We start from the raw sequence: 26,768 nt of genomic DNA, 5'->3' as shown, positions 1-26,768 counted from the left end.
TTCTGAAAGTGCACCAAACCCACAGGTAAAACCAGAAGTCTATGGCTCAGTGCAGGTAAGCTGCAGGTACACAGTGCTACGCCTGTGGATGAGTTTAAAAGCAGCCCAGTAACCACTGCAGAACAGATATGACTATATGTGTGTGTGTGTGTGTGTGTGTGTGTGTGTGTACACACACACATATATATATATATATATATACACATCACACACAACACACACTGTGATTTTAGTGATAAACTTGCTGTCCCAGGCAGAGTGCATTGTGCATTTGGTATCACTCCACCTATGACAGGAGCTGGTGCTATACAGTAAGCATTGGCTTATGTGTTTCCTCTACTGCTGGCTTCATTCACAACACTAATGCTCTAGCATCCCAGAGCAGGTGGTCGCGGGCCACATCAGAGGGCTCCGTGGGCCATATGTGGCCCCCGGGCCACTGGTTGGGCACCCCTGCTCTACAGTGTGATCCCCCTGGATGAATAAAGGCCTTGGCTGGGTTTCATAACCACAAGCGGGAAAAAATTTCCGTAATACGAGGTCATAAGGAGCTGGTAAGTGGCCATTTTTTTGAGGTGGAGGCTTTTTCTAGGAACTCATACACCATTTTGGTGAATGTTTAAGTGCACCGTGGGATATAATGGCTTCCTTATCACCTTATGGTCTCCTTTGTTGAAGTGTGTCTGCATTTGCATTTATCTTTTCAATTTTAGCGCAACTTTGATTTGGACTGTTCTTGAAATATGTGATGGTTTATAGCACCGTGCAGAGGGTCTATTCTAAATCTTCAGTGTTAATGCCAAGGATGAATGGAGTAGAAGAGGATCACATAAAACATCCAAGATTTCAAGATAGACAGGAATTATACTATGGAGATCTCAATGTAGAGTTTCCAAGACATCTAAGAAAGCAGAGGCTAACTTCACTCAGAAAGCTTTATCTATCACTAAAATATTACTTTTGGGTGGATTGGCCTTTAAGATCTGGGTCTGGGTTTCACCACCTTGCACCTCTCTCTATCTGTTGTAATGTTTGAGTACCATAGGTTTTTGGAAAACCTCCAACTGACAACAATGTAGTGTAGCCTGAAAAAAATATTGAGAAATGTGAAATGGTTAAGCGGGACAAGAACATGAGTGAAATTGTTGTCCTATGCCCAAAACCCCCCTACTAAGAGCCATGAGTTGGAGTTCTTTTTTAAACCTGCTTTATCTTGTGCACAGTTCAAATGAGTTAATACAGAAATTCACATAGAACGGATCAGTGGAGGATTACTCTCTCCCTCTTTAAGCATTTTAGGTTTACTGCTCACTTGCTCTCCATCTGCTTAGCTGCACTTTTAAGACTTCTAAAACAAATCCAGCCAGCACCATAAAAAGCTTTTGGTTTAAAATCCTCCTAGTTCTACAGCCCTCTCCTAATAAGCGAACAGCTGTTTTTTCCTCTTGTAAACTAATCTTTGGCTGGATAAGCACCAGACAACCAAGAACTGTACAGTGCTCAGTTTTCTCCTCTGCAGGCCAAAAGAGAAACAGTCACATTATTACATTCAAACCAACGTCCCGAAAGCTTTATATGAAAACCAGATGTGTTAAGACAAAGATTTTTCCTGTTCGTTTTTTTCCATTTGTCGTTTTCACTGCACAGGCCCATGCAAACATATATACACTTGTCTCTATGGAAAATCATGAACTGGCCACAACCTTCCTAGCTGTTAAACCAGCATTTTTCCCATTATATTTGACTGAAATAAGCTGCAGCAGATAGTCTATGGCTCCAAGGCTTGGATGTGCCTGTAATACCAGACTTGTCTTTTAGGTCTTAGGACAGCTTCTACCAAGAAAATGTAAAAATACCTAGCAATAAAAAAGGAAATCGCTGATCTTAAAGTAGAAGTATATTCAGATATTTATTTTTCATTTGGGATAGACCAAGGGAAGGTTATAACTCCTGTCAGATTTTTTTTTTTTGTCGCTATCTGTGTCCCATTGGGGAGATTTCCCTTCACTTCCTGTCCCATAGCCAAACAGGAAGTGAGAGGAAATCCCTGCCAATTCCTTGGGGAATCTCAAGTCACCAGAACGAATGTCCTCATTGGAAGATTTCATCTTTATTACTTTTCTGGGGAACCCAAAATTTGGGATATTCTTTTACTTTCACTTTCAATGATAATGGTAATCAGGACAAATAGTGAGGGTGAATCTCCCTAATGGGGGCACAGACAGCAACAAAAAAAAACTGACAAGCGTTTTAATCTCTCTCCACTCTATACAAAGCTGTTGTGCCTTTAGTTATACTTTAAAGCCAATCTGCACTGCATTTATTTTTAATGTTCAAAGCAAACTCATCCATCCATCCATGTTTCAATACTTTTTTTTTTTTGCGGAGAGATCACTTTGAAAAACACCCCCCTTGCATTTCTGTCCAAGACCATCTTGAGTAAGGGCAAATTATTCATATGTCATTTATTTCCTAGAGTCCATCTGCCCAGGCATAGGACAAGTGTCCCCCCCCCCCAAAGAACAATTGTACAATAAAAAAGATTGATTAAACCCACACGTACTTTTTTATTTTTTACCCCTACTATCCCTTTATATTAGCGTTTGGAATTTACAAATGCAGCAATTTGGGAATTGGATGAAATGGTGGGCCTTTTAAATAGTGTAATGTATATATACCTGGGCATTTTCTGTACAGTTTTGTATAGATCAGACCAAAATGAGGGACAAATGAGGAGGATAGAGGGACAAAGGGACTTTGTTCCAAAGCAGGGACAGTCTCTTGAAATCAGGGACAGTTGGGAGCTATAGGAAAGTGTGCTAAGCTGAGACTTCTCCCCTACGGAGGACTCCTCGGATGTATGACTTCATTTGCCCAGGCCTGGAAACCGGGAATTAACTGAAGAAGTGTAAGAAAAAAACAAGTTTAATATATATATACTGTCATATACTTCCCTATCTATTTACTAATGCTAGAAGCATGAGGATTACAAATAGTAAACGTTGATTGAGTGAGTGAAGTTCTGCTTTAATTCTAACAGGATGTTGGGGCAAATAAATCTATATACAGCTTTTTATATATTGCAAGACATCCATTTAGCCATACACAGACATTGATTTTATACTACATGGCAGAATGTTAATATCTAGTCCAGTGACTAGTAGCTATCTATTTTGTAGTTCAGCCTTATAAACTGCTGGCATAACAAATTTAACATGTACTATGTGAGAGATGTAATCACAGACAGCCAGCAAATAAAGCTGGCCACATACGGAGGCATTCTCCTCCAGGTCCTGATGAACCAACCAAAATTCACTTCATGTTTGAAAAATCAAAGGAGTTGGATAGAAAGTTATCAACCAAACAGCAGCTGCATCCAATCAGTTAGAGCCCCTGTTTGGCTATTTTGACAGCCTCTGGTGCTAGCTTTGAGAATAGAGTAGCCATCAGGGAAGATTGGTCCATCCTTGACATAAGGCATGGATGAAGGCATCCGTTGGACTTTTTGCACATGAAGACAAGTGCTTCCAGCTCTGTCATCCTACAGTTCCACTTTTAGGAGATTGTATAATGAAACTGTACAATGTGTAGCCAGTTTAAAGCCAGCCATAGACAGTTCGAATCTTTGCCGGTTCAGAAGGGACCAGGCAAGATTCGAAACCATGCATGGACGGGGTGATTTACCCAAGTTACTCAATTGAATTTAATGGGTACAAACAGCCTGCTGTTTTTTTCATGCAAATATTGCCAGCATGTATAAACGCTAGCAGTAATCACTGTGTGATTGGCTCCCTCCGCCAGCGGAACACAATAGCTCCATAGGAGGGATTCCCCCATGAACATTGACTGTATTAATAGGGGAATCGAGCGATTTTTTTTTTTTCCTGCAACCCGTCTACCTAGGTGATGTACTGCATCAAAACTTCTTCAGCAGGAGCTGTAGCTGGTCACTAGTGTAGCTAGTCCTGTGTCAGTCTGACCTTTGTGCAGTGGCGGCTGGTGATAATTTTTTGGGGGGGGGGGGTCGCAAACAGTACCACCCCCTTGGTCGGTCAGCGGGCGGGTCAGGTGCACTTACCCCATCTATGCATCGCTTCACTGGCGTCTTCCTTTGCCCCTAGGTGGCGGTGACGGCTCTCCCTTCCCTGCTCTCCACTGGCATCGGCGGCTTCCGTTCCCTTCCACCTCCTCGGTGGCCAATTGGGACTCTTTTCGGCTAATCAGAAACTGAGTCTCAGACCTGCTTCTTATTGGCCGGATTGAGAATCAGTGTTACAACAGCAAATATTCATTTGCTGTTATAACACCTGGGTGGGCTCATTGGGCAATGTTCCGCACTCCGAGTCCACTCTGTTTTGAAGCCTATTAGAAAATACCTCGCCAATGTAATTCAGGCGCCCGGCGTCCTGAAAGGAGCCAGATGCCTGAATTGGGGGTGCCCATGGCGGCCATGGATAGATTCATGAATCTATCCATTATTCATATAGGGGGGTGGAGTGGGTAGGGGGGGCGGCACCCATGCGCCCTTAATGGGACGGGCTGCCACTGCCTTTGTAGCTTCAGAGACTTTGTCTTACCGGTATCAAGTTTATTCATTTAGTACATTTACAGGTATCAAAGACTGACAGTAATGCTACAGTATGTTTTACAAAGGTTTTTTTTCACATATCTCATATAGGGCACATATCCTATCTTTGACAAGTTTGGTAGACGCACTCATAGATATTATGCTGCCTTAGAGAAAGCTGTTTATGTGTCAGAGCTTTACAGCCTCTTACCTTTTGTGACACAATAAGGAGCTCTGCTGGATAAAGACATCCCTGAAAATAGGATTTGTTTCTATCCAGAAGAACAGCCGTTATAAACATCTAAAATATTTCCACAGTTCTCTTGTTGACATTATGGGAAGTGTGAGACATGCTTGATGGTGTGATGGAAAGAGGCCCTGATATAAAGAGCACTGTCCCACATACTGGCCTATGTTTACTAAGCAGTTCTAAAGAGTCCCTGTGCCAATAGGAAACACACACGTGACTGCTGGTAGCAGGGACAATCAACGTTGGTAGATTAAAACATAAAATAGTTTACAGAAAGTGCTGAATGAATCCAGGCTCATCCCTATACTCATGAGAAAGAAATGTGTATACCGTAGAGAGTCCCTGTCACCGGACCAATCATTTTCTGTTTTAATCTTCTTATTAAGATTTTAAATAGCAATAGGGAAATCTAGAGTAACAAAATCAAGTACAGAATAGAACTGTCATCATAGTCATTGTACAAACAATGGAGAAAATAACATAAATAAGGGTTGAGGGGTTCAGTCAGGAGCCCATGTGAAGACCATAAGTAGGTATGAGGACCTGCGTCAAAGTGGCAAACCATGGAGAGTCCCATGTGGTACTACTGATTCAACTATATTTCAAGAAAAGGCTAAACCACAGATGAGCCTTAGTTCAGACCAACATTGTAGGCCCAGCGAAGGGGTCAAACAGGGCTACACCCACACTACCAACTAAACAGGTGATAACCAAATAATGTAAAATTAACTATAGCCAATATAGGAACCACCATTAACAGAATCTTCCTATAAGATTACATGTACATATAACATATTTTGTGCATGTTATTCCCTTTTGTAGACATCCAAAAGCTCTGATCTGCTGGATGCTGCCATCTTGGATGTGATGTCAGCAGCCCCAGCGGTCTCAGAGCTGTCATTCAAGTGAAATTCTATAGTTTTCCCCTTTACTCCTCCCTTGGCATCAAAACTCGGGCAGTCACCTGCGGAGTCCCTCAAGGCTCTCCGTTGTCACCCGTTCTCTTCAACATTTACATTCGCCCACTCCTTCAAATCATCAGATGCTCAGATCTCTGCTTCCACTCTTACGCTGACGACACGCAACTTTATTTCCGGATCAATGGAAAAAAAGATCACCAACAACAACTTGAAAACTGCCTCAAATCAATAGAGGACTGGATGACCACCAACTCCCTCCAGCTGAACCAATCAAAGACAGAGCTTCTTATCTTACACCCAAATCATAAGCCCGCAACCAAAACCTCCTGGTCTCCACTAACCGTCTTTGGGCAGACTATCTCCCCAAAGACCAAAGCGAAGAGTCTCGGGGTTATTTTAGACGCACAAATGTCAATGGATGCGCAAATAGGATCTGTAGTCAGTCGATCTCACCATCTGCTGCGAATGCTTCGCAGACTCATCCCTTTTATCCCAAAGAATGACAAAGCAGTGGTAGTTGGAACAATCATTAATTCACGACTGGACTACGCAAACTCGCTTTACATAGGATTACCACAATATCAACTTGCGCGATTACAACTGATCCAAAACACGGCGGCAAGGCTGATAACAGGAAAAAAACCCTGGGAATCAATTTCTCCTTCACTGAAGAGCTTACATTGGCTAACCGTAAAAAATCGGATCACGTTCAAGACCCTTTGCCTCACCCACAAATGCGTGCATAGAGAAGCTCCGCAATACCTAATGGAGAAAATAAATCATTACACACCAAACCGCAGTCTTCGATCAGCCAACAAAAACCTCCTCCTCGTGCCCAAAGCCCGGTATAAATCCAAGGGTGATCGGAGATTCGCTGTCCAAGGGCCTCGGCTATGGAATGCTCTACCAATCAACATCCGCCTGGAAGAAAATCACCTGGCTTTTAGGAAAAAACTCAAGACCTTCCTCTTTTAGCAGATGATCAAAGCTCGCCACAGCGCCGAGAGGCGATTCAGTTCGCATTGTGCGCTATATAAGTATTTCATTCATTCATTCATTCAAGGTTAAGATTGAAGAAGATGAAGGCGGAGGGGCAGAGGAGCTGTGTCAGCATAGAAAGTAATTAGACATCCCCAGAAGAGGAGAAGGCTATGATGTGCTAGGTAATTTACACTTTCTGGTGTGGTCGAATATTCTAGCAAGAAAGAAAAAAAACACTGCATTTTAAGCATTTAGAATACTTGATTGAGCGTTTACGGTGCCAGCAGTTTTTTTACTTGGTGGGTTTCTTTATTACAAATATGTTTGTGTTGTGTAAATGCTGAAAATACACCATATTGTCAAATGTATTGGGACACCTGCCTTTACAGGCACATGAACTTTAATGGCATACCAGTCTTAGTCCGTAGGGGTCAATATTGAGTTGGCCCACCCTTTGCAGCTATAACAGCTTCAACTCTTCTGGGAAGACCATTCTTGTGCATTGCATTAACACACGCGTGTTAATGCATGTTTTGTGATGGAGGCACTCCATTTCATTTGAATGGACTGATAGTGCACCAGAACATACAAAAAAGACATACAAACAACATACTGTACATAACATGCAATGCATCGCAAGGAAAAAGTGTCATCAGCCCTCATAGAGAGATCTGACCAAGACTGAGCTTAATGAGAGACTCAAAACCCAATAGATGTGCAACACTAATTCTGAGTAATGGTTTGCTTGTTGAAGTGTCATAAGGTAACATGATATTGGGTGAAGAATGCTGACGCTATGTCGAATATTGTAGAAGCTGTGCATAACAGGGAGATTTACAGCCTCAGCATAATCCCAAAGTGACCCAGAACCAACTGAAGAACATTACACCAGTGATCCTGAACATATAGCAAACTGAACATACTGTATAGTACACATAAAATACATAAGGCTCAAAAGCCTCAAAAAAAGCTTTATGCTTTATTTCATTTTTGCCATGTGAAAATCATTTTCAAATTGCATTGGACTCTGAAAATAAAGTTGTTTTTTTTTTTTTAACATTGATCCTAATGCCCTGTACACACGGTGGGACAATCCGACCACAAAATCCGTCGGATTTTTTCTGACAGATTTTGTCTGAAACTTGTGTTGCATATACATGGTCGTACAAAGTTGGCAGAAAATCTGATCGTTCTGAACGAGGTGACGTACAACACGTACGTCGGGATTATAAACAGGCCAGTAGCTTTTGTCTTTTAGTTTATTCTGAGCATGCGTGGCACTTTGTGCGTCAGAATTGTCTACACACAATTGGAATTTATGCGATCGGATTTTGTTGTCTGAAAATTTTAGCTCCTGCTCTCAAACTTTCAAATTCAAATCCGGCAGCAAAAGTCAGATAGAGCCCACACACGATTGGATTTTCCAACAAAATAATCCGATCGGACTTTTTCCATCGGAATTTACGACCGTGTGTATAAGGCATAACTCTGGTTGTCTTGGATGTGCAAATTGGGCCTTATGTTTTCAAGAAAAGGGCAAGTGATTTTTTTATTAAATCTCATGTTTTTGATTACTTTGTATAGTAACTAGGGGTGATTGGACAATTTTACTTGACTTGATTTTGAGACAATTATCTTGTAATTTAGCCATGGGTCCATGATAGTTGAATGGAATTTCCATAAGCTTAAAGAAACACTGAAAATAACTTTATTTTTGCTTTATGTATTTACCTTGCTTTCCCCATTCTGTTGATTTTTCTCCTCTATAGTTGTAACACTGATTAAGTGTCCCTCCAGCAAGTTACTTGTAAAAAACAGTGACATCTCCATCCACTGGTGGATGGGGATGGGCATCCACTGGGCTTCCAGCTACACACTGGTGTAGCTGGAAGCCCAGAGAAAGAATACTGTCAGTAGGACTCCTTTCAAAATGAACTGTTCTATAGTGTAATGCAGCCACCTATTAAATTGAAAGTTGAACGAGAACAAGATATTTAGAAGACAACATTTCAAACAAACTACTGGGGGGAACATATATAGCCCTGCTGCCATATAAATAAGACATAAATAGATAGCTTGTAGGCAGGTGCAGTCTACTTTTTCCACTGCAGGTGGCGCTCATCCACAGCGGCATTGCAGTTGGAGGGGAAGTCAAGAGGAACATAGTTTCCTTTTGGTTTCCTGGGTCACTGGGGTAACTACCTGATTGGATACTGCCATACCATGTGACTCTGACAGCCATCTTGTGTCAGGCAGAATCTATTTAAGGCCCTGACTCCTAGGCTTGGTGTGCATTTCACATGTCGGAAGTGTAGGGACAGGTTACCTATCTGACAGGGACAGTATTAGTGGTAGGGAGATGTCCCAGACGAGGAGGGAAAGTGCAGGGACAAGCCGTCTTACCTTGAAGCCCCCACATTCGGGCACATACCGGCAAGGCTGCATTATATCTATTGAGACAGAAGCTGTCGGAGCATCTGAGATCGGCTGCTACCCTGTTCTCTGCCGTATCCTGTGAGTGCACCCTGTCAGGTTGTCTCCCCATTGGGTAGTTTTGTTTGCTTGGACTTTACCTACAGTACAATTCTTTTACCGCATCTGGACTCTGAGTGTTTACTACCACTGCACCTCTCCACAAGCTAGATAGATAATCCACACACAGCCAAATATCGTTTTCTGCTCTCATAGTGAGCATACAGTATATATTGTTCTCTGCTCCCTTGTGCAAACATACAGTAAATAAAAGAACCTTTTGCTCAGTAGCCATATATACAGTTCTCTTGTCCCCCACAGTAGAATAAACAGTTAAAACAAACCTATCACTGTAAAAACAATTCAGTCATTTAAACAGTTGTTTGCCCCTCAGTAGCCATATAATAAAAATGTCTTAATTGTTCCATTAAGGGAAACAGAGTAGACTGAAGTCGGAGACGTTTAGTTTATACTGCCAATACCCTAGAAGAATTATTGTCTTTTTTCCTCAGAGAAAAATAATAACCATTATTGCCTTCTAGATACTGGTTAGCACAGGTTTTTTTTTGCCCCCAACCAAACTTCTGACTCTTTGCGCCCATGTTCGGACATTGTATTACCCTGATGGTAGCCTCCTTACGATACAGTTGAGTTTGCCCAATTCTAGTCCAGACCATTGCATCTCTACAATATGGCTGTGTGAAACAAGACAGACAGGTACAGTCACTGCACCTAGGAGCAGGTTGTCTCAGGCCTGGTGGGTCACAAGTCACCAGTCCTGGTGTTGGAACTCTTTTCTTCCTTCAGTCTGGAAGATTCTCACAACAGATGCCAGCCTTACAGACTGGAGGTGGCGTCCTGGTTATCTTTTGGTGCAGGAGCATTGGTTGCTGGAGGAAGCTTCCCTCCCAAACCTCTTGACTGCAAGGTCATCTGCCCAGGATTTAGTTAGTCTGTGTGGCATACATAAACCATCTGGGAGGAACCAGAAGTAATGCAGCTCAGAAAAAGCTGACCATATTATGGCTTGGGCAGAACTTCACGTTCCTGCCCTGTTCACCATTTATTTTCCAGGCAAGAAAAATTGGCAGGCGGACTTCTTCAGTCTACAGCTTCTTCACCCTAAAGTGTTTCAAGTCCTGCATACATGGGCTTCCTGGCTTCCAGATTTAATAACAAATGGACCAAGTTTGTCCCCAGGTTCAGAGATTCTGTAGCCATGGCAATGCATACTCTGGTGACTCCATTGGATCAATTTCACCTGATGTATTGCCTTCCGTCTCACTTCACAGCTCTCTCCTGACAGGCCTCTGTATCCAAACAAGGCTCTGTCTCCAAATGGGAGCTTTAAACTATGATCACGTCTGGTTTTTAACGAGCATGCACACTTGCATACTCACATGACCTGCAGGTCCCCAGCAACACCTGGCCATACAATTGGAGACTTCTTCCCACCCAAATTTTTTTTAGAGTCTTTATTTCTTATTTTCCATTAAATGCTGTGTATATATATATATATATATATATATATATATATATATATATATATATATATATATATATATATATATATATATTTATACACACACACACACACACATACATACATATATACACACACACACACACACACACACACACACACAAACTCAAGAGCAAATCCCATTACGAGATAATGACTATATCTTCAACACGGGACAACCCTACATCACTCCTCCTGCCCAGACTTATACCAGATATATTACCACATTTTCATATGACTACAAGAACAAGTAGACAAAAGACGAAAACCTTTTCCATACACTAAAAAATAAACCTTAGTATGTCTTGTATTTATATATGTTCTTTTATCTATTAAACTGAATGTGTTCCATGCCATTCTCCTCTCAGAGAGACAAATTTCTTTAAAATCTCCCACTTTTGAATAAACTTCTTGTATCTACCCTCCCAGGTATGTATGCATTCCTCTGCATCCATAACAATTTTTTTTTTTAAAGATATGTTTTTGTTGAGTTTATAAAAAAAATACAAAGAATTTGTACAAAACAATAAAGCTAGAAAGAAAACAAAACAATATGCCTCCCATGTTTCACTAACACACAGCATGTGAGAGGAAATGAAGAAGCGTTAATCAATTTAAGCCAGGTGTCCAATGCAGAGCGCACAATTCCTCTCAGGATAAAAGTGTGTTTGTTTTGTTTTGTTTACAAAAAAGTACAAAATGCGTAACAAACTTTTTACATACTTGGAAGCAGTTAGATCAGTAAAGATATCCAATAAAAAATTGTTAGGGTGCAGGATATTGGGCAAGCCTAAGGCCCCTTTCACACTAACGTCCCGTTCAGGCCCGCCTGTCAGTTTTTCAGGCGGACCTGAACGGGTGCTCCATAGAGCTCTATGGAGCGTCGGATGTCAGCGGTGACATGTCCGCTGACATCCGACCCGCTCCGATCCGAAAAAGTGTGACGGAGGAAAAAGCTATTTTTCCATCCGTCTGCGGATCGGATCGGGTGACGACGGGCACTGCGGTCCGTCGTCATCCGATCTCCCATAGGGGAGAGCGGCGCTGTGACAGGTCCGTCCCTGCATAATGTGCGGAGACAGACCTGTCATCTCCCTGCTCAGCGGGGATCGGCGGAGTGATCCCCGCTGAGCAAACGGACATCCACGGGGCGGATCAGAACTGATCCGCCCCGTGTGAAAGGACCCTAAGACAGTAAAAATAAAAAAGTCTACCTCTTACCAAAACATTTGACCTATAGGGCAGGACCAGAAGCAGTGCAAGAAGTCAGCAGTTTCCCTGCATCCTCTAAAACAATCAGATTTATGGTGTAAGCCCATTTTACACCATAAAGTGACTTTGGTGGAATATATGTAATTGTATTATCCTGTCTCTAGAAGAGATCACCTTATAGGAAGTGGTAAAGCCATGACAAAAAGGGTACCATAAAAAGCCCACCAACGGGAAAGGAGGAGATATACATGAGGATATTGTTCCTTGTTTATTTTCATTGTCTCACATTTTCAAAGTTTGAATAATGAGGGGAGAGATAGTATTTGACAGGCCTTGATATACCCCTGAACCCATGGGGCATCTGCTATCCTACAGTCTACCATTGTCTCCTCCAACCTTACCCAGATATTTCCAGCTAAGTATTCTAGTCAGAGCTACTTCTCTCTCATTCACATTCGGGAGTCCTAATCCACCCTCTAGTTTAGTCTTCATAAGAATTTGATATGCTAATCTGGGTTTAGCTCCACACAAAATTTGTAAAAATCTGATGCATAAAAGAGAGAAAAGTCTCTGAAAATGCAATAGGCACCATCTGCAGAAAAAAATAAAATCTTTGGTAACACATTCATTTTTATAATATTAATTCTACATAAACACATAAAATGTCTTTGGCCCTACCTTAAACATTTATCTTTATCTTATGAAGTAAAGGGACATAGTTTTAAATATACAATCTTTTTAAATTGTTCGTTAGACATATGCCCATATATTTATTAGCTTTCAGATTACATTTGAATGGCAATGATTGCTTAAGAAAGTTAACCATTTCTAAAGGTAGAGACAATAGAAACATTTTGGACAGAGAAATTAATTTTAAAATTTGACAAAGCCCAAAATTCCTTTAAATCTGCAATCAGATTGGGCAAGGTTATTCATAAAACTGAAACGTAGAACAATATATTGTCTGTGTATGCAGACAATTTATGTTCAATAGTGCCCACCTTAAAACTATGAATATTTGGGTTCCCTCTAATCCTATGGAGCAATGCCTCTATAATCAATTTAAATACAACCCTGCCTTTTCCCATTCCTGATACTAAAAGTCTGTGAAAGAATTCCGTTAACTTTAGTCCTATCAGAGGGCACGTTTTATAAGGCCAGGATCCATTTTAATAAGTTAGGTCCTAAGCCCAAAGCCTTTAGGGCTTCTTTGGGAAAATAAATAGTCTATCCTGTCCTGCTTTTTCAGTGTCTGCTGACAGAAATAGACTGTGCGGGGGTATGTCCCCCGCCTCCCCCCCCCCCCCAGTGGGTTAACTGTAAAGCCCTAATCAAAGCATCCCTGGATTCTCTCCCCTTGATGAAGCCTACCTGGTCTGGATAGACCACTTTTGGGAGCAGGTGTTGTAGCCTGGATGCCACCACCTTTGCGAAGATCTTGTCACCCAGGTTCAAAAGAGATATTGAGCAAAAATTTACACTGTGTTTTGTTTTACCCTCTTGGGGATGACCGTAATATAGACCAACAAAGGCTCTGAAGATATTGCCTATTTTCATCCCCGATCAGAGAGTTCAAATAATTTGATAAATGAGGGATTAAAGAGGAATACGTTTATGATAATAAGCTCTAGTATATCTGTCTGGCCCCAGACTTTTCCAGTAAGGAAGGCTCCTAACATTAAATTCTATTTCTTCCAGCAGTTTCTCGAAAGAAGCGATCGTTTTGGAATATAGTATTGGATCTTGCACCCTGGCTAGTTATTGCCAAACTTTCCCCCACTGAAGTAAAATCTCCTGGTGTGTTCTGTCCTCTGTAAGTGTATAGAGGCTATTATAAAAAATAATTGTTTAGCAAGCTGATCAGAATGAAAAAATGTGTTTTTTCCCTACGAGGACAACAATTTGTGCACACGGCAGGTCTCCCTCATTTTCCGTAAAGCTCAAGCCAACAATTTCACTGGTGTTTTTTTTTTCCCCCACTTTCATAAAGTTTGTGGGCCCAGTATCAGTATTTTTTCCAGAAGCTGTTTATCGAGGAGGTGAGATAGTTGGCCTCTTGAAAATCTCTAACCTCTCAGAAGATGGCAAACCTTTATGATTATTTTCTAAATGCTGTATGTCTGTTAATAATTGCTGGGTTTCCTTCAATCTTTGCTTTTTAAGCTGGGATCCCTGAGAGATTAGGATCCCTCTAATCGCTGCCTTGTGCTCCTCCCATACCATACCTTTAATACATCTTCTGTACCACCCAAATCTCTTTGATGTCTCCAAGCTCCAGAACCTTATCCAGGGATTACCAAACCCAGATAAAACGGAAATCCCAGTTTTCTCCATTCAGAAACAATATTCTGGAGCTTTGCATTCTTCATTAGTATCATTTATATATTTTTTATTTCACTGTGTTATAAGATCCAGGTTTATTCCAGATTAGTGAACAGCTGCGGGCGTTCAGTAGGGTTGCTTATTCATGTTATAATTGATAGATGTCTCTTGCATACTTTATGGGGATTTTTTTGTAGTAGTTTGCAGTAATGAACTTATAATAGGATATGACAGGGCCTTGTGGTTTAGGGGCTGTCAGACATCTCAGTTGGTGATTCACTTAGCCATCTATGGCCATCATAGTACAGTATTACTACATTACAGTGGAAATGTAGGGATAGATTGGGTCATTTCTTCAATGCTTCCATGTGAAAATTTAAATTTGAGGTTTCATTGTCCTTTAATCCTCCTAGAATAAGCAGCAGGATGAAAGGGAAGTATCATGGAGGAGGAAGCCTTTGTGTAATATAAGCAGTGTAACAGTTAGAGCCTGGGTAATAGTTGTAATTAATTTGGAAAATCACAGGGGAGCTGGCAGGCAGACTTCCTCTCTAGAGTTACTCATAATGAGATAACACTGGCTTTGGCAATCGCCTAGGCCCAATGTGGCGCTGGGATCTGAAAGAGAATGAAGTTTAATAATCGCCTGAACAATCTGCATCCCTCCTCACTCCCTGAGATGGAGAACAAGGATACTGAGTATAACTGTAACAATTACTTTTAGATTTGAAACAATGATACAGCAGTGCAGATTGTGTTTGAAATCCTAAAATGTTTTTTAAAGCGGACCCATCAGTAAAAGTCTGCATGAATAAATTCCTGCCATGCCACATTACAGCAACAAGAAAGTTACTAATAAAATATTTAATCTCACCTGCTGTTTTAGTTAAAGCTATAACATTTTGAATTTCCCATCACTTTCTGTGAAAGCAATAAAGATCTCTAGGACAAAAAAGAGAATGAATCTCCCAGTGCAGGCAGCAGTCATACAGCCTAGGCACAGGGACCCTGTGTAGGCAACAGTCACACAACCTAGGCACTAGGACCTCAGGCAAGCAGCAGTCTCACACTCCAACCGGTAGAATACAGTGCAGGCAGCAGTCACTCAGCCCAGTCAATAGGACCTCAGGCAGGTAGCAGTCTCACAGTCCAACCAGTTGGACTCAGTGCAGGCAGCAGTCAACCCAGGCAATAGAACCTCAGGTAGCAGTCTCACAGTCCAGCCAGTAGGACACAGTGCAGGCAGCAATCACTCAGCCCAGGCAATAGGACCTTAGGCAGGTAGCAGTCTCACAGTCCAACCAGTTGGACACAGTGCAGGCAGCAGTCAACCCAGGCAATAGAACCTCAGGTAGCAGTCTCACAGTCCAGCCAGTAGGACACAGTGCAGGCAGCAATCACTCAGCCCAGGCAATAGGACCTCAGGCAAGCAGCAGTCTCACAGTCCAACCAGTGAAACAAAGTGCTGGCAGCAGTCATATAGCCTAGACAAAAGTACCCTATGCAGACAGGTGTTTTTTTTTTTCTTAAACAGAAAAGGACCCCTATGCTGTTGTGCTAATGCGCACATTACAGTGCTCTTTACCATAACATGGGACAATACATAAATGTATCAATGCGATGTTGTGCCATTCATTATGTGTGGTACTCTCCAATGTACGTATTTTGCAACACACTAATGTGCATTGCTGTGCACTGACAAAAAACAGTGCAAGCATTATTTTTTAGCAGTACACCGCAATTCACGGCATTCTTTTGTTGTGCTGTGCTGGAAAGCATATCCGTCAGAAAGCTGCATTTGGGTGCCAGACAAATGAATGGCACCACATTGCACCACAGTGTGTAACGTACAGTACATTGCTGCAATGGCATTATTTAGACAGGCAATTGAGTTTCATCTGTTGGACAACTACACAGGAAACCTGATTTGCCGTTATATAGGAACAGATGTACTTATGCATCCATTTTTATGACCTATTTACATATGTGCATTGCAGCAAGACGAGCCTTAACATGAGTGTTACTGCAGCGTAACATGTGTTGCTGCATGGTAGTGCCTTTCACTTTGAATTTCACCTCAAAACAGTAGGCAGTGCAACAAATTGCATTGTGTATGTGTTGGTTCATTTCACTGACCCACTCATGGGGCAAGGCTGTGGTGTCCTCTCCTGGAGTTTGGGCAGCAGCCGTGGCGGCTCTGGTGTCCACTCCTCCAGCTTCCCCTGCCATGTGTCTTCCAACAAAGTGCTAGGCATCCAATAGGATTGCAAAAAAAGGGGAGATAACACTGCGCTAAACCAAAAAAAGGCAAAACATTTAAGAAAAATAACTTTCTATAGCAGCTAACACTCAAACAAAGTCAAACAAATTTGGAGAAACATAGGTGTAGCGCTTAAGCACTTAAAGTCATAAATGACGTGTGCCCAAATAAATATGGAATCAAAAACACACAATAGTGCACAATATACAATGTGAAGTCCAGTGATAAAACTAGTTTGTGAAAGTCTATCTTGGAAAACTCAAATACAAATAAGAATTAGCAGTGATGTCCCAGAAACAATAACTGAATCCAATAGGATTGCCCGATGCTTTGGGAAATCGGGAAACAGGTCTCACAGACCTGTCTCCTGATTGGCAGGGAGGAACTTTAGTGTGATAATAGGGAAAAATGAATTCACTATGGTCACACAACTGGGTGGTCTCGGAGCGCAATGCTCTGTGCTCTGAGCTCACCCTTTTTGAAGCCTATTAGAGCCTCTGGCTCTAATCAGGTGCTTCAAAAAACCACCCCACCGTACTGGAATTGATGGTCCGGCGGCACTGATATGTAGATCAGGGGGCCGGACGCATGGATGGGGAGGACGGCGCCCGTGCACCCTCTATGGACGGGCTGCCACTGGTCACTAGTGATGTCAGTATCAGTTAGTGACCCTCCCAGATAGTGTTTGTTAGTGCAAAATTTCACTCCCGCTCCCACTATAGGTCGCTGATCACCACCATTACAGTATAGCATCATAGCTGTGTAAATTCCAGTATATATACCATAGTTTGTAGAATATAACTTTCACACAAACAAATTAATATACACCTATTGGGATTTTTTTTATTTTACCAGAGACGTAGCAGAATACATTGTGGCCTAAATGTATGAAGAAATTTGATTTTTTTTATTGGATATTTTATTATTTATTACAGGTACTTATATAGTGCCATCAATCTATGCAGCACTTTACATATATATTATGCATTCATGTCAGTTCCTGCCCTCATGGATCTTACAATCCAAGGTTCCTAATTAGCATTCATACATACACATAGTGGGGCCAATTTGGACAGGAGCCAGATAACTTACCAGCATGTCTTTGGAGTGTGGGAGGAAACCCACGCAGGCAGAACATGCAAACTCTGCGCAGATAGTGTCGTGGTTGGGATTCGAACCAACAACCCTAGTGTGGCTAGGCGGAAGTGCTAATATGTTCCATGACAGAAAGTAGAAAATGTTGTTTTGTTTATTAATTGTTGGTCTTTTTTTTTGTTATTTAATAAAAACTAAAAAGATAATATAAATTTAATTTGCATGCAGAGTTCCATTTGCCAGTTAAAGTAGCGCAGAGCTGAACAGCAAAAAAACGCTTTAGCCATGAAGGGGGTAAAACTTTCTGGAGCTCAAGTGCCCTAAAATTTCAGAAACTTGTTGTGTTGCTGAGCATTGGCTTAGTGCATTGGGGTGCCATTCAAAATGAAAGTCACTGCTATTCTTGTGTTGTGTGTTGCTGTAATGGCCGCCTTACCATCAATAAGCATGTGGACACTAAAAATTGCTGCAAATGTGTAGCTGTTCCCATATGATGACAAATCAGGTTTCCTGATTATTTCTCCAAACTATGAAACGATATATAAAAGAATTATAAAAGAGTCTTCTCACACCATTTTATTACAATATTGCCCATGTTACCAAGGGCTTTACCGCAAATGCAGTGAAACAAACCCCACATGCTTTGGTGTGATGAAATGCCACACATTTAAATTGCAGCCCCAACATAGCTTGTCGACAGATGTATTCTCGCTATTTTGTGGGAGCAATTCTTGAAGCACATGATGCACATATAATAAACATCAATTGTGCACTTACTTATAGCAACCTATAGGCACTAGGGACCAGGGCAGGCAACAATGTCACAGTCCAGGCACTAGGACCCAGTGCAGGCAGTAGTCTAATGCCCTGTACACACGGTCGGAAATTCTGACGGAAAAGGTCCGATCGGATTATATTGTAGGAAAATCTGTTTGGATTATATTGTCGGAAAATTTGATCGTCTGTGGTTGGAAATTCTGGCGGAAAAGGTCCGATCGGAAAAATTGAGAGCAGGATCTAAAATTTTCCCACAAAAAAATCCAATCTGACTTTTTTCCGATCGTTTGTAGAGAACTCCGATCGGACAAAGTGTCACGCAAGCTCAGATTATATTACGAGACCAAAGCTAATAGCTACTAGCCTCTACGTAGTCCCGTCATACGCAACCAATGTTACCTCGTTCCAAACGATCGGATTTTCCAACAACTTTGTCCGACCGTGTGTATGCAACAACAGTTTCAAACAAAATCCGTCAGAAAAAATCAGACGGATTTTGTGGTCGGAATGTCCGACCGTGTGTACAGGGCATAAGGCTCCTTTCACACCTATGCAACAGTGCGTGCATTTTTTTGTGCGTCGCACAAAAACTCGCACCAAAAAAGTGCTGCACCAAAATGCATGGTACTTTGGGGTAGATTTACAAAAACTGGTGCACTCAGAATCAGGGGCAGCTGTGTATGGTAGCCAATTAGTTTCTAACCTCAGCTTGTTCAATTAAGCTTTGGCAATAAAACCTGGAAGCTGATTTAATGCAGAGCTGCACCAGATTTTGCATACTCCTGTTTTGGTGAATAGCCCTTTTTGTTACTATACGTTTTGGTACACAATTTCAGGCGTACATTTGCAAGGTTGCATAAGGGAGCCTTTAAGAATTATTGGCATCGCCATCTACTTGGAAAAAGGGATACGTGTTTTTTGTGCATTGCTGGAATGTGTGCAAAATCATGCAGATTCCCGCTATGCACAAAAAGTGCACATAACTTTTGTAGGCATGTGGCGGAGCTAATAATTGTTACAGTTCAGGCACTAGGACCCAGTGCAGGCAGCAGTCTCACAGTCCTGGCATTAGGACCCAGTGCAGGCAGCATTCCCACAGTCTGGGCACTAGGACCCAGGGCGCCGCACATTCCTCTCATTCCAGTGAATGGGGCTGATTGTTGCAGTTCTCTCCACTCAGTGTTGGGCTCTCCGCTCTCTGTGAATGATCTCTGCTCTGTCTGGCTGCATCATGCACTCCGCTCTGGTCGCCTCCTGCAAGCCCTGTGCCCAGACTGTGCCCCGGGGACTCCAATGAGAGGTGAGCGCTGCCCTTTGTGTGTTCTGAGGACTGTATATGGGACACTGCTGGGGACCTAGGCTCTGATAGTGGCTGGCAACCTAGCCTGTGCCCATGTGGCACCTGGAGTGTGCAAGTCTGACCTGCCACAGATTCCTGACTATTATACCCGGTCAGCACATGGCTCAAGCTGTACCTCCCAATCTCATTCCTGCTATATTCAGATTTCACAGGAACACTTCCAGGATTTGGGGAATTGTTCCTGCAGAGACCACATTGATCACCTTCCTGATCACCTCCCTGCACCGATCACCTTTACATGCAATACTTCAGTGATAACTGGCACACAGTGAAATACAATTCTCTTCAGTTATAAAAACTGGCACACAATGAGATGCAGTGCTCTTCAGTTATAATAACTGGCACACAGTGAGATGCAGTGCTCTTTGGTTATAATAACTGGCACACAGTGAGATGCAGTGCTCTTTGGTTATAATAACTGGCACACAGTGAGATGCAGTGCTCTTCAGTTATAATAACTGGCACACAATGAGAAGCAGTGCTGTTTAATGCTAACTGTCACACAGTGCTTCTCAGTTATACTAACTGTCATCCAAAAACAGTCACCCAATAAAAATTAATAACGGTCACACAATAAGAGGAAGTGCTTCTCAGTTACAATATCTGTTACACAGTGAGATGCAGTGCTTTGCATTAATAATAACTGTCACAATAAGATGCAGTGCTTCTCAGTGATAATAACTGTCATGCAGTGAAATGTAGTGTTCCTCAGTAATAATAATTTTCACACTGCAAGATTTTTTTTTTCAAAACAATAGTATGTGTGTCAGTTATTATAACTGAGGACCAATACATCTCACTTTGTGACAGTTATCACTGAGAAGCACTGCAACGTACAGAGCGTGATTTACTAAAGGCAAATAGACTCACCAGCCATTGTCATCTGTGGCCAGTCTCCTTCTAGGTACCAATCTTTCCACAATTTCTTTTGCGGGAGTTTGTTCATCTCTGCAGATGCAGACAGGCAGTTAGGAAACTTTCCTCCCCGCCGCTGCAACTGTCAGCATAGCAGCGGGTAGTTTTGCACCTGAGGGGGCGGAGCCTTATGAGATTCATAGGCACTAATTCCCCATCAGGTCCGCTCCCCTTATGATTGTTAGCAGGTAGTGGGCGGATCCTCTTTCAATAGACAGCCTTCTATTGGCACTAGAATTTTCCCACTGCCAGTGTTCCATCAGATTACGCGACCCTTCAGATTTCGTAACAGAAGTGACATTCTGTCAGGGCCATCTTGGTACACCCCGCTCTCCGCCACACTAAGCCTACAGTCTGAAGTTGCCAAGTGGACAACTTTTTACACCCACCGAAGTCTTGCATTTCAAACTTATTTTTACCACTAAACTGAACTTGTATAGTGAAATGCAGTATTTAGAACTCTATGACACTGTTTAGATGTTGAATTTTAAAAGCAGCGGCAAGCTTTCTGATCGCACACATTTGCTGATCTCACTGAAGACTTTTAAAATTCAACATTAAAACAGTGTCGCTGACTTCTAAATACTGTATTTCACGATATAAGCTCAGTTTAGTGGTAAAAATAAGTGTGGAATGCAAGACTTCAGTGGGTGCAAAAAGATATCCACTTGGAGAATTCAGACTGTAGGCTTACTGTGGCTGAGTGCGAGGTGTACCAAGATGGCCGTGACAGAATGTCACTTACGTTACATGTCTTGATGCGTCACCTTATCTGACGGAACACCTGCTGTCAATTACAAGCCGATTGGACCTAATTGGAGCTGGTTTCTTCATTTCCCCTTTAGACTCCTCCCACTGCACCATCACTAGTGGCTTCCAGCTGTGAAGCTGACAGCATCCTTAACAACCAGTGTCAGGGAGAGAGTAGCGGCAGAAAAGATGCTCTGCTGCACTGTGTACAGGAACAAGCATGCTGCCTGTCTCTGTACATCAAGTTAGAGTAGGTCTCAATTACCTCCAGTTGTATCACATACGAGCTGGAGGTCATCGTTTTTGAATTTTCTGCATTATTAGTGCCACTTGTAAAAGTTGCACTATTATGAACTACCTGAATCTGCTGTACTACTATCAGTCATTGAATTCCCTCCATAGTATGTCTCTTCTGCATTAAAAAAAATTGCCTGTTCACATTAATTTTTACTTAAGTCTGATACACACAATCAGATTATAGGACGAATAACCGTCCATTTTTGTTGAATGCTAGTCTCATATCGAAAGTGAGGAGGTTACTCAACTTATGAAAATTTTCATACAACAGAATACAACTTTGGAAGTGATGTGTTGAATTGTTTTGAATTGTATTCTATTCCTTCGTTTCCAAGCATGCGTAGTCTTGCTCTTGCGATTTTTTTATTTATTTATTTTGGACGAAAACTGTACTAATTAAAACGAAAAATCAGATGTGTTTACTTACGAAAAAAGCATGCACCTTCGGATTTTGTAGTCCAAAAAGTCGGAATCGGCTGTCAAAAGTATTATACTAACAATCAGATAATCAGCGATTTTTCATCCTACCAAATATTACTTATCGTGTGTATAGGCCATGACAGTTCCACTTTAACCCATATCAGTAACATTTTGCTAAGACTGGAGAATGCAAAATCTGGTGTAGCTTGGCATGGTAGCCAATCAGCTTGTAACTTCAGCTTGTTCAATTGAGCTTTGAAAAAAAAAAATGCAGAGCTACACCAGAATTTGCACTTTCCAGTTTTACTAAATGAACCCCTCTGCGCATTGTTGTGTATGCAGCACTGTAGTAAGCAATGAGCCCATACACACAGCTGCACCTACCTGCAAAAATGTGAACTGTGTATAGCTGCGCAGAAAAAAAGTAGGAGGTCTCTGCATCTAGGGCCATGCAGATCTGCAGATTTTATGTGCCAATGCGCATACAATCATATAAACGCACCTAAGTACGGGCACACGTAAATTTGTAGCCATTCTTTTGAATGAAAGAAAAAATTTACACATATAAATGCTGGACACATCTAAACACGAGTACTTTAGATGCGTATTTTCTGCAGGATCTTCTGCCAGCAAGAACCCGTGGCTTCTCTGTAGTACAGGTAGGGTGCTCACTTATGACTGATACATGTAGATGAGCACTTCAGAGAAGCAAAAGCTCCAATCAAATAAATCTTCCAGTATGCTGGAAAATGTGTTGCTTGGGAGTAATGCTTTACAAAAATCGTTTATGGCGAAGCTGAGAAGTGGTTGGTGTACTCTGCAGCTGATAAGATGTAGAATGAAGAAGAGAAACGTCTGTATACCAGTGCTGAAAGAGTTTTTGGAGAACAGAAGAGCGTCAGTCTTATATCATTGACTTATAAAAGATCTGTCTATGTATGGCAACTAATTTATTGAAATTGGTGCAATTTATCGCGAGGAGCAGTCAGTTTAGCGATGCTTGCCTATGCCCCATGTGACCTTGTTACAACATACATACTGAAGGCCTGGAAGGTGCAGTGTTTTTGTTCTCTCTTCTCCATTATTTTAGGCAGGAACCCATTTACTAGACCCTTGGGAAATTAATAATATAACCAGTGCTATGTTTAGCTCAGATTTTCTATAGATGGTTGGGGAGGATAATTTCTCAATGTCCCATCAAGATGTGGGTGAAGATGGCTTCCCATCCCATTGGCTGTTTGCTTCTTTGGAGTGTGAAGGCAGCAGAGGTGGAGAAGAGTCGGCTCCCTTGTTGCTTGTGTGCTGTTTCCAGTTGTCATTGTTAACTTGTCAGGGAATGTTGGGCTTCCGCATAAGTCAAATGCCACCACTAATGTAAGAATCTTTGGAGTTTAAAGGGTTCTATAAGCTGATTTGAAGTGCATCTGTCACACAGAAGGCAAGATTACGGAATGCAGAGCAAACTGAGACCTTGTAGAATTAGAGTTTACTTATTAAATTCATGGAGTCATTGCCACGGAAATTCTGATTCCCCCATATTGTGCCTCTGCTCCCTCCTACAAGGCCATGGTATCTCTCATGGCTATGATTTTCCTATTTGTAGCTGGATCCTGCAATGTTTTGATTAATATGGAAAATCCAGAAGTGTAATACAGTATTTTCATTAAAGGAGTTGTAAACCCTTGGCTTTTTTTTTTTTTTTTTTTTTTTTTTTAAATAACAAACATGTTATATTTACCTCCACTGTGCAGTTCGTTTTGCTCAGAGTGGCCCCAAACCTCCTCTGTGGTCCACACAGTGGCTCTAGAGGCTCCTCCCCTCATCGAGTGTCCACATTGGAGAAGCGACCTCCTTGGTGGACACCCGTGAGAGCACACTACCGAGTCCATTCATGCAGACTGCAGGACTCGGCCCCGCTCCCCACAGCGCTGCGTCATTGGAGTTGATTGACAGCAGCGGGAGCCAATGGCTGCGCTGCTATCAATCTATCCAGTCGGGACACGACACCAGCTACAAATGGTGTGCTCCTTCCCAGACAGAGGATGACAGCGTCCAGGTAAGTAAACGGGGGGGGGGGGGGAGGGGGGAGCTGGGGGTGTAAAGGTGTAAACCCATTAAGGTGTAAACCCAAAAATGTAATAGATAGCAGCTTTCTAGTCCTTTAGATATGGTGACTGCTTTAACCACTTACAGACCGGACCATTTTGCTGGTCAAGGACCAGACCACTTTTTGCGATTCGGCACTGCGTCGCTTTAACTGACAATTGCGCGGTCATGCGACGTGGCTCCCAAACAAAATTGATGTCCTTTTTTTCCCACAAATAGAGCTTTCTTTTGGTGGTATTTGATCACCCCTGCGGTTTTTATTTTTTGCGCTATAAACAAAAATAGAGCGACAATTTTGAAAAAAACGAATTATTTTTTACTTTTTGCTATAATAAATATCCCCCAAAAATATATAAAAAAACATTTTTTTCCTCAGTTTAGGCCGATACGTATTCTTCTACATATTTTTGGTAAAAAAAATCGCAATAAGCAATTATTGATTGGTTTGTGCAAAAGTTATAGTGTTTACAAAATAGGGATAGTTTTATGGCATTTTTATTAATAATTTTTTATTATTATTTATTTTTATTTTTTTACTAATAATGGCAGCGATCAGCGATTTTTATTGTGACTGCAACATTATGGCAGACACATCGGACATTTTTGACACATTTTTGGAACCATTCACATTTATACAGCAATCACTGCTATATAAATGCAGTGATTCCTGTGTAAATGACACTGGCAGTGAAGGGGTTAACCAGGGGGTGGCAATGTAGGGGTTTAAGTGGAAGTAAACTCCCCTATCGCCAAGGAAGCTGCCATCTTTGCCTCTGTTTAATCTTCAACTGCTATGGTGCTGCACATGTGATTCGTTATGACACCAGCCATTGGATGGTTTGATAGTTTGACTGAGAGCACAGCCAATGTGCAGTTAGCATTCCCGGCATGCCTTTTTTTTTAACTGTTTAAATCGATGGGTTTACTTCCACTTTAAGTGTTCCTAGGGGTGTGTTACTAACTGTTGGGGGGGCTGGGCTTTCATTTAGTGAACACTGATCTCTGCTCCAATCACATGGAGCAGAGATCAGTGTCACTAGTTGCTAGGCAGAATAGGGAAATGCTGTTTACAACGGCATTTCCTCCATTCAGCCACCCCGTGAGACTTTCGGGGGCATGCCCGCGGCGATCGAGTCCGCAAGACCCGCGACCAAACTCACAGGGGTCCCGACTGGCGCGCTGCCGGTGGCGCGTTCGCGATGGCAGGGCGGCATTAAAGATTGGACGTACCTGTACACCAATATGCCTGCCCGTGCCATTCTGCCGATGTACATCGGCGTGCACCGGTCGGGAAGTTGTCCATACATAGATCAAAATTTGGCCACTTCATCAGCTACCAGACTAATTTCAATCCCTTTATGGGCAGGGTACACAAATCAATCTATCAATCAACCGTATTGAAATGGTCACACCCATTCAGGAGATTTGGAATATATTGAAAGAACTGGAAAATGGGGGATTTTTATGGTGCCACAAATATAACAACAAATTTTGATAAAAAGTAAAACAATATTTTATTAATAGAAAAGTATAAAAAGCGAGTAAACACATGTTGACTCTCATATACGGACAAACATATATGAAAATATCACAGCATAATAATAACAAATAAATATAGTGCATATGGAGCTGATAAAGCTATATAACTGCCTGTTAGCTCAACATGTTTCGCAAATTGCTTCTTCAGGAGTTGCAAGGCAATATATTGGCTACAAAGGAATACAAAAGACAAACTATGAGATATCAAACAACAACAATTGTAACAATTTAGAAAAGGCAAATAAATTTCAATAAAAAATGAAAAATTAGGCACTTACATGATACATAGGGCATATAACATCCTAATTTATGGGCTATTGCGGTGCTGGAATGCGCATGTAGTCATGTGCAATCTCTTATGGTTATGTTTTTGCTATTTGTAGCTGGACCCCGCAATGTTTTGACTATTATGGAAAATCCAGAAGTGTCATTTGGTCTTTTCATTAAAGCAGAACTAAACCCAAATCCAAAAATGTAATATAGCAGCTTACTAGTCCTTAGATATGGTGACTGCATTAAGTCAACCTTACATGGATCGAAATTTGGCCGCTTCATCAGCTACCAGCCGAATTTCAATCCATGTATGGGTGGGGTACACAAGTTGATCTATCGATCAACTATTTGGGTTTTTCCAGAACCGTTAGTGCTGCTGGCTATAGCCAGCAACACTGATCATTGTATTCTGATGACGGGGAGGTCTCCCCACTGTCAAAATATAATACCACAGTGGCAGAATTCCCCCCATCCACCTCGAATGTGTGAATGGGGGAACTGGATAATTTCATTGTATGAAAAAAAAATCAATGTATGGGCTTCCTTACTTGAATTTAAAAAAAAATGAGAAGTATGGGATTGGGGGGGGGGGGGGGGGGATATTCACCTAGGTGGATGCTGCATCTGTCTCCCACCGGCTCTGCATGAAAATTGAGAGATCAAATACCACTGATCTTTCAGTTCTCCCCTCCGCTCTGAGCAGAGAGCCGTGACTGTCATCGGCTCTCTG

At 41.8% G+C, this 26,768-nt stretch overlaps 1 protein-coding gene across 4 annotated transcripts in view; it reads left to right on the top strand.

The window, feature by feature from the left end:
* AMOTL1 (angiomotin like 1) overlaps positions 1–26,768 on the top strand; it is a 210,507-nt gene that overhangs the window by 51,976 nt on the left and 131,763 nt on the right. The window contains exon 1 of one of the 4 annotated variants that reach the window (XM_077484953.1): positions 19,536–19,678. The exons of the other annotated variants lie outside the window; for them this stretch is intronic. Within the exon in view, the coding sequence (XP_077341079.1) occupies positions 19,672–19,678 (7 nt within the window). The 5' untranslated portion in view covers positions 19,536–19,671. Of the gene's footprint in view, positions 1–19,535; positions 19,679–26,768 lie in introns of those variants that run through there. 4 annotated transcript variants of the gene reach the window in all.

Source organism: Lithobates pipiens, unplaced genomic scaffold, assembly GCF_037356315.1.
Source record: "Lithobates pipiens isolate NorthernLeopardFrog02 unplaced genomic scaffold, aLitPip1_a1.2 Scaffold_17, whole genome shotgun sequence".
Lineage (NCBI taxonomy): Eukaryota > Metazoa > Chordata > Amphibia > Anura > Ranidae > Lithobates > Lithobates pipiens.
The sequence above is the reverse complement of the archived record's forward strand: the minus strand, read 5'-3'. Positions and strand labels throughout refer to the sequence as shown.